Source organism: Coregonus clupeaformis, chromosome 7, assembly GCF_020615455.1.
Source record: "Coregonus clupeaformis isolate EN_2021a chromosome 7, ASM2061545v1, whole genome shotgun sequence".
Classification (NCBI taxonomy): domain Eukaryota; kingdom Metazoa; phylum Chordata; class Actinopteri; order Salmoniformes; family Salmonidae; genus Coregonus; species Coregonus clupeaformis.
This window is the reverse complement of record NC_059198.1, coordinates 73750533-73763032: the sequence shown is the minus strand read 5'-3', so window position 1 is coordinate 73763032 and position 12500 is coordinate 73750533. Positions and strand designations below refer to the sequence as shown.

Below are 12500 nucleotides of genomic sequence, written 5' to 3'. Positions count from 1 at the left end.
ACCGCTGCCCTTCCCAGACCTGAAGGGGTTTCCACTTCCGAAGGGGCTGGGAGAGCTAGGGTCGGCCAGGCTGGAGGTCTCGCTCTGGTCGTTGTTGTCGTCCATGTCGTCATCTCTGGAGCTGTAGTAGGAGTAGGAGTAGGAGCAGGAGTCTCCGTCCTTGCCGGAGTAGCTGAGGGAGGGGCTCACCATGCTGAAGGGGAAGCGGTCGTCGCCACCGTCTGAGCTCTGGGCAAGGTTGCTCTTGCTGTCGCAGCCCAGCTTGTCCCCTCCGTTGGCCGTGAGGCTTTCCACCTCATTGTTGTTGCTCTCATCCCCAGTGGTGGCGTCACTTATGGCTGTGTTGATGGACGAGGTCTCGTCGAAGTCCATTTTGTTGTTGATGTCGTAGGACGAGGCCTCTGCAGAATGAATGTTAAGCCCTTCAGATTCATCACAGGTTTCTGCTTTTAAGGATGAAGGGCTCATTAAGTTTTTTAACGGTGCCTCAGATTGTTTGACTGGCGTTGAGGAGGCTGCGGGCAGCTCGTACTCATTTGGCTCAGTCTTGGTGGGCAGCTGCGGGTACTCAAAGAAGTTGTACTTGTGTGGGCTCTCGCCTCCATCGTCTTGGTTCATCATTGGGCTATTGGGCAGACTAAAACCTGCCTGTTTGGCTTCATGCCAGTGTCTAGAGCGGATATGGCTGTCCAAAGCTGACTTGGCCTTGAACAGCGCACGGCAAAAAGGGCATTTCTTATGTGACTGGGAGGCCCCCAATGCTCTGAACTGTCCCTTTCTCTCTCGGGCGCGTGTGTTCTGAAACCACACCTGCACCACTCTCTTCTTCAGGCCGACCTCACGGGCGATATGATCCAGCATCTTCCTCGTGGGGTTGGAGTCCAGCAAGTATTTGTCGTAGAGGATCTCTAGTTGTTCTGGGGTGATGGTGGTTCTGAGACGTTTGTCTCTGTGCTGTTCTTCAGTCATGTTTCCGTTATCTTTTTCATTGGATCCATCCTCTTTCTCGTCTAGTTTTCTCTTCATGGAGCCAGAGCAGGGGCCTGAGGACAAACCAGAGCCGCTTTGAGTTGGCATCTGGAGTCCTCCAGACAGAAGTTGGCTAGTCATCAGAGGGTTATTTGGGTCGAAGATCATATAGGGCATGTCCATGGGCCTTTCCAGGAACTGGGAATGGAGGAACTGGTTCTGGGCTGCCAGGAAATGCATATGTTGGTGCTCCTGCCAAAGCTCAATGCTTGGGAAGGCTATCTTGCACTGGTCACACTGGTATTGGAGCATCTGGGGAGGGAGGCTGTTGGTGAGGGAGGAGAGGGCCAGAGAGAGGGGGCTGGAGGGGACGGCGACTGACTGAGGCTGGGAGTGGGGTCTGGACATCTGCGGCTGGGGGGTCTTCTGAGGGGGTGGCTGAGGGGTGGAGGCCTTGGAGGGTCTGAGGTCTGGTAGAGACTTTATCATAACTGGAGAAGAGGCAGGTTCTGGCGCTTTAGGCTTGGGCTCAGAGGGCAGTTCAGGTTTGGGGGAGGTTTTCTCCAGGTTGGGGCGAGGGGAGGGCACCAGAGGGGAGCTGGAGCCTGAGCTAGTGGCTGTTCCATGGTGATGCTTAGATGACTCGGGGAGCTTGGCTGGGCCTGGTTCTCCTATGTCCATGTACTCCTCAGACTGGTTGTCCTCATTCCCTTCCTCATCCTCGTCCTTGTAACACATCTTCTTCTGGTGGGTGATCAGGTCGAAGATTCGTGGGAACACCACACTGCATTTCTTACACTGGTACTGCATGTTGCTGGTGCGGATGTAGCGCTCATTTGTCAGTTCTTTCTTCTCGTTGTCTTTAGCATCTGCCTGGTTCTCGTAGCTCTTCCGGGCCTTCTGGCGGGCGTTTTGGAACCACACCACGATGACCCTTGACGGCAGGTTGAGCACGGTGGAGAGCTGCTCAATCTCATCGTCTTTCGGGTAAGCATTTGTGTCGAAGAAGTCCTGTAGGACCCTCAGTTGGTAGTCAGTGAACCTTGTCCTGGAGGACCTCTTGTTCATGGTGGCATCAGTCCTGTAGTACTCCAGTGTACTGTACTGGGACTCCAACCTAATATCCTCCAACGTGGTAATAGGTGGAATGTTGAAGTTGTAAGGAGAGTCTTTGTTTCGCTGCCTCTCTTTGAAGAGGGTGTTACGGAACCAGTGCTTGATGACTTTCTGGGGGAGGCTGGACATTTCAGCCATCTCCTGAATCTGCTCCTCAGTGGGTGAGTTGTTGATGTCAAAGTGCGCTCTGAGGACCTTCAGCTGGTCGTCCGTGATGCGGGTTCGAGGGCGCTTGAACTGGGCCTGCCTCAGGAAGTTTGGATCGAGGCCTAGCTGCTGCTGACAAAGCTGGGTGAGATCTGAGGACAGGGAGTCCATTGTAGGCAGCTGCAGGGCAAGTTGAGGGTGTAGCCCTTGGTGCTGGATGGACTGCATCATCAGAGGGGGAAAGAGGGAGAAATCTAGTTGGATGGAAGGCTGCACCTGTGGGGATGCGGAGGCTGGTGGAGGAAGGGGAGGTGGGGGTGGTGGCTGGGGCTGTGGAGCCTGGTTTGGGGCAGGGGATGGGGCCTTGATCTGGGGCTTGTTCATGGAAGTGCAAGGAGGCTGCTGGGTGGTCACTGGGGCTGGTGGGGGAGGAGGAAGGGGAGGCGGAGGTGGGGGAGTCTCGGGGGAAGGGGGGTTGATGGGGTAGAGCTTGTCATAGGCCTCTCTGTACTGCTGGGCAAACTTCTCCAGCTCTCCATAAGGGAAGAACTGTCCATGGATGTGCTCTTGGTGGCTTTTAAGAATAAGCATGTTGGAGAAGAGCTTTCCGCACATCCCACATTCCAGCTTGTCGTTATTGATCTCCACTTGTTGTTGTTGTGGTTGTTGTTTTTGTTGTTCTCCTTCTTTGTTTTTCTTCTGGTTTTTCTGCCTGTTCTCGTTGTACTGGATGACCAGCTCAAATCCAAAGTTCTCCAGAAGGGCCTTGGCAGCATTTCCTCTGGCTCCTGAAACGATACGTGGAGGAGGAATCAGCGGCTCGGGAAACGTGGACTTTTTGTCTTTGTTGTCCTTTCCTCCCTCACTGACTCCATCCCCTCCATTCTCCATCTTGGCTTTGCTCTCCTGTTTTTCAAGATGCTCCTCTGCCTCTCTGGACATATGTATGTCAGACACTGACACAGCATTGGGCTCCAGTTTGGGCTTGTGGCTCTGCAGTTGCTGGTTTTTTTGCTGCTGGAGCTGCAACTGGGATGCCTGTTGCTGCTGCTGCTGTTGTTGCTGCTGTTGAGCCTGAGCCTGCTGTAGCTGGTGTTGCTGCTGCATCTGCTGCTTCAGGTCTTCCAGGAAAGAACCAGTCAAGCCTGGCATTCCAAATGCAGCGGCTGAGTGAAGGGCCAGCTCTGGGCTCAGATTGAATTCTGCCCCTGGGATGTAGAAGGGGAAAAGGAACTGTGGCTGCTGGAACTGAAGCAGAGCCTCTGGGGTCATGCCGAACTGGGGGAAGAAAGCCGGGTTGAGGAATTGGGGCTGGAAAAAGGCAGCCTGCTGCTGGAGTTCGTGTTGGAGCTGCATCTGTAGCTGAGCTTGGGACTGAGCGTTCTGATGGCTTTGCTGTGCAGAGACATGCTCAGTAGTGTGCTTTGCATTGTTGCTGCTGTTGTTGGCTTCTTTGCCATCTACAGTGTTTTCTTTGTTAGCCAATGGCGTCATGCTTCTAGCAGTGTCTGAGTTTGTGTTGTTGCCTTGTCCGGTTGGGGCTGGGCTGCTGGATGGAGCCAAGCCACTAGTGTTCCCACTCCCTGTACTGCTACTGCTGCTGCTTGTCTCTGTTTTGGCAGTTCTGGCTTTGGTGTGATGCAGCACAGACCTCATGTGGATCTCCAGGGTTGAGCTTTGGCTGTAGGCGACGTTGCAGATATTGCATTTGAATGGTTTGTTGTCTGCACTGTTGTTGGTCTCTGGAGAAACCGGGCTGGAGGCCTCCTGGAGAACCTTCTTCAGCTTGTGCAGGTGAGAGACAGAGTTGTAGTGGACCAGGAGGATGTTCTTCTGGGTGAAGGACTCCTTGCACACTGTGCACTTGTATGGCCGGGACGGGTCCAGGAACTTCTCCATGGTGAAGTTGGGGCCTTTTCTAAAGGGGAGGGTTCGCTTCGTTTCGGCTCCCATGTCGTCTAGCAACAAGCTACTGTCACTTCCTGTTGGGCTGGCCTTTTCTTCCAGGTCCAGCTCATCGTCTTTATCCATTTCCTGTTCAAAGGCCTGCTGCGCCTCCTCATAGGCCTTGGCCTCGCTCTCGGGGAGGAAGTCTCCGTTTACCGGTAGGCTACCGCAGAGCTGCTGGACCTCGGCTTCGCTCAGCTCCGGATGTCCGTTCTCCAGGTGCTTCCGGAGAGCCAAGAATGTCCGGAAGCTGCGTTGGCAGAGGCTGCACATGGTGGCCGCCCGGATGGCATGGTACTGGGAATGTATCTGCAGCTTCTGCATGGTTTTGAAGGCCAGGCTGCAGTGGTTGCAGCGGTATTTGTAGACGTGGCGGTCAGAGACCGAAAGCTGTTGCTGCTGGTGTCTCTGGAGGTCATTCAGATGGTCATGGAGGGAGTCAGGGCTCTTTCGATTCTGCCCGACCCCACCGGACCTCTTCCAGTCTGGGGCTTCAGACCCCTCCTTGGGGGGTTTGAGTTCCTCTCGTAGGAGGTCTACTTCGCCCTTGTCTTGGCCTGTGCTGTTCATCTGGTCCTTGGAACTGTTTCCTGAGAAAGGAGAATGAAAATACAATGAAATTCATGAACAAAAGACATTGTACAAACACATTGATTATCAACTCTGGAAACCTAAAACTGGTCTGGTGAAGATAATTCATATTTTGTTTCATTTGTGTAGTAGGGTCCTTCTACAAACCCAAGGACATTTACTTTCCAAACAAACTCAGAATAGTACATTCAATACCGGCAAGAGTATTGCAACAGTGGTAAACATGCTCTGCGTACCTGTGGGCTTTCCAGACATCTCAGAGAGAGCAGCAGAAGCTTCCATCAGAGACAGAGCGTTGTCTTGTCCAGGTGAAGGATGCATCATGTTATTGGGCACCATCACATCAGGCCCAGCCACCTATCATAGTCAGACAACAAAAACAATTTAATGATCTTAATAACCATCCCTAATTGCAAAATACATCATAATAAAATTGTATTAAAAAGCATTAAACTATAAAATGTAATAACTCTAATATTGGTATAGATGCTGCTAACAATATTTTGAGTTGATATGAACAATAATGATAGTGCAGTAATTAAGGCGTTTAGTCAAAAAGCTAACCTCAAATATTAAAAACATGTTGAGCAAGTGTACTTTTCAACTCGCCTCTCGCCAATAAAAATAGATCATTTTCAGAAAGCGGAATTTGCTTTTTCCCCGAGGACGACGACTGTCAAGTTTATGACATATTCTCGGGAGAGTGGGATAAATGCATGGGAAATGTTTTATAGGACTGCACAGTGACAGCACTGCCCAGAGCTAGTTAAGGGACTGTAGGGAGCACTGGACAGCCAAGACAGAATGACTGCCATTTTTCAATTTGTCATGTCAACATCACAGATCTTCAAGAGGATAAAAACTATTTAGAAAACTTTTCAACCTTGAGGAAAATGTTTCAGCACAAATAAAATGGACAGCAATCTGAATATAAGAAGTTGTTTGTAGTTGTTTCTAAACTGGTGTTTCCGCCAACATTTTGTAAAGTTTTCCACATACGGTCATGAGTAGTTTCTCAACGCAGTCTGGAGCCACGCTGTGCAGGTGTGTGAGGTGGAGCTGCAGGTGGATCTTGTTGCTGAGGACATCCTGGCACAGTGGGCAGCAGATCACCGGCTGCTGCATGGAATGCTGGGATACCACATGGAGCTGTATCCTGTTGGCATCTTTACTGCTGTAGTTACAGTAAGGGCACTGCTGCACCTGCTGGGAGGGAGGGAGGGAGGGAGAGAGAGAGAGAGAGAGAGAGAGAGAGAGAGAGAGAGAGAGAGAGAGAGAGAGAGAGAGAGAGCGAGAGAGAGAGAGAGAGAGAGAGAGAGAGAGAGAGAGAGAGAGAGAGAGAGAGAGAGAGAGAGAGAGAGAGAGAGAGAGAGAGAGAGAGAGAGAGAGAGAGAGAGAGAGAGAGAGAGAGAGAGAGAGAGAGAGAGAGAGAGAGAGAGAGCTATGGTTATTACTGGGAAAATACAAGAGAAGAGATGGGCAAGAACAAGGTGTGGCAATGGTTTGTCAGTCTTCATCACCTACAGTGGGGAGAACAAGTATTTGATACACTGCCGACTTTGCAGGTTTTCTTACTTACAAAGCATGTAGAGGTCTGTAATTTTTATCATAGGTACACTTCAACTGTGAGAGACGGAATCTAAAACAAAAATCCAGAAAATCATATTGTATGATTTTTAAGTATTTAATTTGCATTTTATTGCATGACATAAGTATTTGATACATCAGAAAAGCAGAACTTAATATTTGGTACAGAAACCTTTGTTTGCAATTACAGAGATCATACGTTTCCTGTAGGTCTTGACCAGGTTTGCACACACTGCAGCAGGGATTTTGGCCCACTCCTCCATACAGACCTTCTCCAGATCCTTCAGGTTTCGTGGCTGTCGCTGGGCAATACGGACTTTCAGCTCCCTCCAAAGATTTTCTATTGGGTTCAGGTCTGGAGACTGGCTAGAGATGCTTCTTACGGAGCCACTCCTTAGTTGCCCTGGCTGTGTGTTTCGGGTCGTTGTCAAGCTGGAAGACCCAGCCACGACCCATCTTCAATGCTCTTACTGAGGGAAGGAGGTTGTTGGCCAAGATCTCGCGATACATGGCCCCATCCATCCTCCCCTCAATACGGTGCAGTCGTCCTGTCCCCTTTGCAGAAAAGCATCCCCAAAGAATGATGTTTCCACCTCCATGCTTCACGGTTGGGATGGTGTTCTTGGGGTTGTACTCATCCTTCTTCTTCCTCCAAACACGGCGAGTGGAGTTTAGACCAAAAAGCTCTATTTTTGTCTCATCAGACCACATGACCTTCTCCCATTCCTCCTCTGGATCATCCAGATGGTCATTGGCAAACTTCAGACGGGACATGCTCTGGCTTGAGCAGGGGGACCTTGCGTGCGCTGCAGGATTTTAATCCATGACGGCGTAGAGTGTTACTAATGGTTTTCTTTGAGACTGTGGTCCCAGCTCTCTTCAGGTCATTGACCAGGTCCTGCCGTGTAGTTCTGGGCTGATCCCTCACCTTCCTCATGATCATTGATGCCCCATGAGGTGAGATCTTGCATGGAGCCCCAGACCGAGGGTGATTGACCGTCATCTTGAACTTCTTCCATTTTCTAATAATTGCACCAAGCTGCTTGCCTATTGTCCTGTAGCCCATCCCAGCCTTGTGCAGGTACAATTTTATCCCTGATGTCCTTACACAGCTCTCTGGTCTTGGCCATTGTGGAGAGGTTGGAGTCTGTTTGATTGAGTGTGTGGACAGGTGTCTTTTATACAGGTAAAGAGTTTAAACAGGTGCAGTTAATACAGGTAATGAGTGGAGAACAGGAGGGCTTCTTTAAAAAAAACTAACAGGTCTGTGAGAGACGGAATTCTTACTGGTTGGTAGGTGATCAAATACTTATGTCATGCAATAAAATGCAAATTAATTACTTAAAAATCATACAATGTGATTTTCTGGATTTTTGTTTTAGATTCCGTCTCTCACAGTTGAAGTGTACCTATGATAAAAAATTACAGACCTCTAGATGCTTTGTAAGTAGGAAAACCTGCAAAATCGGCAGTGTATCAAATACTTTTTCTCCCCACTGTATGTATTTTTACTTAAAAAATATAAATATTCTAGAGGACATTTGCTTTTCCTTTCACCACTGGTCTTAGTGAGACAGCTTTCCAATATCCCAAAGCCAAACATGTAAAAACATGACGTCACTTTTAACAGCACTAAGAAAACAAGACGACAGAGTGCTCCGAAGATGTCTTATGCAGTTAGGGATAAAACATTACGACACAACTTGAAAACTGAACTGAATTTCCCCTCAGCTAAACAAATTGGAACCCCGCTCTCCCTCCCACCTCCTCCCCCCTGCTCTCGTCTCACTTTACCTTTACACACAAAATGTAGATCAACCTCGTTTCCTTTAAATGCACTTAAGCCCCTCAACTTGTACAAATGTATTAGTGGGAAATATGATTGGAGGGAATTTCTAATCAGGAGATTAGAGATGACAAAGGTGTGTAGCCTCCCCGTCTCCTACCTAGCACTCATTACAGGGAGTACTCCTAAAATGGCTGCCCCCAGCCACCTGCCTTAATGTAATCCATTTCTGAAATGACTCAGGCCTCCTTCCACTCAGGGCCCTCCACTAGACAAGCTAATACTTCATAATCTAATTTAAAAACACATATCTTTTAAAGAGATGCAAAGCGAGGGGGACTGGGAGAGGGCTTTCGCCTTGCCAAGTGGATGCAGGTAGGCATTCCACTTAAGAACACAAAGGAGTGAGAATGTTCTATGGGTGATGTTTAAGTGTTATGTCAGTGAGGGGATGAGTTTGGGGTTAACCATTTGAGTTCTGTTGACAGCACATTACTCTCTGAGACATTAACTCTTAGAATACCTGCTAACTGGAATGGGTTGGAGTTAGCTTTGCCTAAGCTTTTATTATGGAGCATTTCGGTTAGCTTAGAATACCTGCTCGCTAGTGCTGGTCTTCCCCTCTGCAGACCTGGGCCTTTTGGGCGGGCTGTTATTCTGTCTCTCTGGGAGCATGGAGCGTTTTCCCACAGTGTTGGATCCAGGAGACTCTTTAGACAGCGTGTTCAGTCCTAAAACACAAGACAAAACAGAGTAAAATAGTAATATTATGTTGTAGCTCTGTTATTTAAAAAATATACTGTATATGTTATAAGGAAAATCATAACTCTCAACGGATGAAGGCAAATAAAAAAAGTCAATTCATAAAAATACAATATTTGTATCAAATTAAAATATAGATGGATACGTGTGGGGATTTCAGACATGTTGTGACAGACATTGGCTGTGGGGCTAGTAATGTAGACCTATCGTATCAGACTCCTAATTGTAATTCATATACATTGAGTCATTCTGCCCTGAAGACATGGAGAAATAGAGAGAAAATGAAACCAGCCTCATAATCACAGCAAGACATACATTGAAATGTTATGGTAATATTATACACTTCATTAGACCACATGTATCTAGCCCCCCTCTTCCTTCAAACAAACCATACATACACACACACCACACACACACACACACACACACACACACACACACACACACACACACACACACACACACACGCACGTGCACATCATGCTAAATATCTAAGCTGTTTCCTGGTCACGGCTGGAGGTGGGGAGGTGGTTTACATGGCTGCAGTTCAATGCTGAGAGATCTGGTTGTATTTAGCAGACGCTGCTGCCCACTGAGAAATCTTTGATTACCTTCATCCTTAGATACAGCCAGACCATGTGTGTGTGTGTGTGTGTGTGTGTGAGAGAGAGAGTGTGTGTGTGTGTGTGTGGTTGCACCCCACTACGCTTCTCTCTCTCTCTCTCTCTCTCTCTCTCTCTCTCTCTCTCTCTCTCTCTCTTCTCTTTCTATCTCCCCCTCTCCCTCTCTCGTCTGGTCAGTCAAGGTAATATTGGGAGTCTCACTCTTGCGAATCAACTCTTCACGGTAGACGCACAAATAGAGGACAAAAATAAATCAAAGGAAATCAAAGCATGAATAGAAGAAGAAAACAACATTTTGTATTTCATATTATTCATATTATTCCCTGCCCTGTATTGTATTCGGTGCATATAAATTCCGCCCTCTAGTTCATGCATTTTAATTCTGTTGCATTAAGGAGGCCTTCCACTTATTTCATTTGTAATACCCCTATATCTGCAGTGTGAAATATTGGCCTGTCAAGAAAAGTGACAGAGGGAGGGGGAAGAAGAAAATAAAAAATGAAAGGGAGAGAGAGAGAAAGAAACGCACAAGGGCAGAATGTGAGAGCGAGCATCTGAGGAATTCTCTGCAGCCTGGAATAGGTAATCGTTTCTCCCTCAGCCGGTCTGTGATAGCCGTGCAGGGCTGGTGTGTGTGTGTGTGTAATGTGTGTGTGTAATGTGTGTTTGTGGGTGCATGTATGAGCCATGTCAAACCCTAGCACATCATTGGCTGGTCTCACCCTGACCTTCCTTCACCCTCCCTCCCTCCCTCCCTCCTCTATTTATTATGACTGTTTCTAATTTAAACTTTAAATGTTCTCCTTCCATCTTCCAGTCAATTTGTAACTACATTAGGAGAGAGGAGGAGATTGCTGGTAAAGAGGTTGTTTCAAACACACTCACAATCTGACGAGGAGAGGACACACACACCCCCATCGACATTGACTGCCATCATATTGAATATCGTAGGTGTGTGTGTATTAGTGTGTGTGTAGTAGTGTGTGTGTGTGTAGTAGTGTGTGTGTGTGTGTATGTGTGTAGTAGTGTGTGTGTGTAGTAGTGTATGTGTGTAGTAGTGTGTGTGTGTGTGTGTATGTATGTGTGTAGTAGTGTGTGTGTGTGTATGTGTGTAGTAGTGTGTGTGTATATGTATATGTGTGTATTAGTGTGTGTGTATTAGTGTGTGTGTATGTGTGTAGTAGTGTGTGTAGTAGTGTGTGCGTGTATGTGTGTAGTAGTGTGTGTGTGTGTGTGTGTAAGTAGTAGTGTGTGTGTGTGTGTGTAAGTGTGTAGTGGTAGTAGTGTGTGTGTGTATGTGTGTAGTAGTGTGTGTGTCCTTTTGATTTATTCTCTTAATTTGTTTTCATCAACACTTACAGCTCCGCCACAGACAAGAAGACACTCCACTGTCTGAAAAAACAAACCGTCATGTCACCTTGAACACGGACAAAATTGAATATCTCTTGAACTATTTTACACAGCTATAAGTGGCGAGCTCCGCCAATCTATCATATGCATGCGGCCATTTCAAGACACACACTGTGGAATTGAGAACTATAGATTCTCATCCATATTGTAAGGGTAATTATATAAAGCATGTCTCAAGAGATGATTATCTACTGGAGTCAGCAAAACAATACAATACACTACATCTATCTATGGAGTCTACATGATAGCTGGTATATAATGATCTACTCTCTATCGCTATACAACACATGAATAAATGCGGGGGGGAACAGAGAGAGAAAAGAAGGGGGAAGGCGGGGGGGAGAAACAGAGAGAGAAAAGAAGAGGGGGAAGGCGAGGGGGAGAAACAGAGAGAGAAAGGAAGAGGGGGAAGGCGGGGGGGAGAAACAGAGAGAGAAAGGAAGAGGGGGAAGGCGCGGGGGGAGAAACAGAGAGAGTGAGACGTTCTCTTTTCCTCTCATTCTCCTTTGTTTCTGAGCCTCACACTTAATGACCAGTGCAAAAAAAAGTGTCCAGATTCTCTCCAATTAAATTGTCCTTTCTTTTTTTTTGAGTTTTTTTTTTTTCCCTCCCCCAGCGAATGTCTGGCACATGGCCATCTTAGGGAGAAAAAACATGTGGTTCTGCTCTGTTGTCGTGTTCCCCCAGTTTTTTTTCTACTCTCCTACGTTCCCTCTCTCTCCCTGCATGCAGCGTGGGGCAGCGTGGGGCAGTGAGGCGAAGGCTACAACAAGGTTCTTCATCCAATGGCAAATGTCTGGCTGCAGCAGGACCTTGGCTGATTAGATCAATCAAAAGGTGCTTTACGTCTTTCAGACCGTTTGCAGGAGAGAAAACAACCATGCTACCCACCCATCTTTATTTACTACTGTCAATGGTAGTTAGGGCACCAAGTGTGTAGACACTGACAGGGTGTGTCGCAGGTAAACAGATACACACTCAAACACACACACCAGTGTGTTCAATCCAGTCCTCTTTTAAACACTTCAGGATAATTCTGTCCTAAATTGTTGCTCAAAAGCAACGCTGACGATAGAATCTCTGCTAATGGTTTTCTCACAGACCAATTTCTGCGTTCGCCCGTTCTGCAACATTTTTAAAATGTGTTATCGTGTGTTATCACATTTTCCTTTACAGATATACTGTATAAAGGATAAATCTTTAAACGTAAATACATTTTTTTTTAAATAATAATAGAGCAATACAGTATTGTGTAGAGGTCAGCAAAAAAATTAACACGTTTTTTTTTTTGTGGATAAGAAACCTCTTGTCAATTAAATTGAGGCTGCTGGTCCAAGGCAGGTTGGATTTAGTATTTAATTTAGCAGTGCTGAGATCTGGTAGAGGGGCTTAGGTTACTGGGTAGTAAATTTACCCTGACAATGGACAGAGAGAGGGAGATAGAGGGAGAGAGAGAGAGACAGAGGAAGAGATGGGAGAGAGAAAGAGGGAGGGAGGGATGGAAGGAGGGAGAAAGAGAGGGGGGAAAGAGAGAGGGAGGGGGAGGGAGGTTGATTTAGAGG

General features: G+C 47.3%; 1 protein-coding gene across 1 annotated transcript in view; it reads right to left on the bottom strand.

Annotated features, from left to right (window-relative positions):
* LOC121569327 (zinc finger homeobox protein 4-like) overlaps positions 1-12500 on the bottom strand; it is a 156483-nt gene that overhangs the window by 5670 nt on the left and 138313 nt on the right. The window contains exons 8-11 of the mRNA XM_041880193.2: positions 8741-8874; positions 5770-5976; positions 5007-5127; positions 1-4769 (exon numbers count right to left, since the gene is read on the bottom strand). The exon at positions 1-4769 is cut by the window's left edge and continues 628 nt beyond it. Coding sequence (XP_041736127.2) covers positions 1-4769; positions 5007-5127; positions 5770-5976; positions 8741-8874 — 5231 coding nt within the window. The remainder of the gene's footprint in view (positions 4770-5006; positions 5128-5769; positions 5977-8740; positions 8875-12500) is intronic.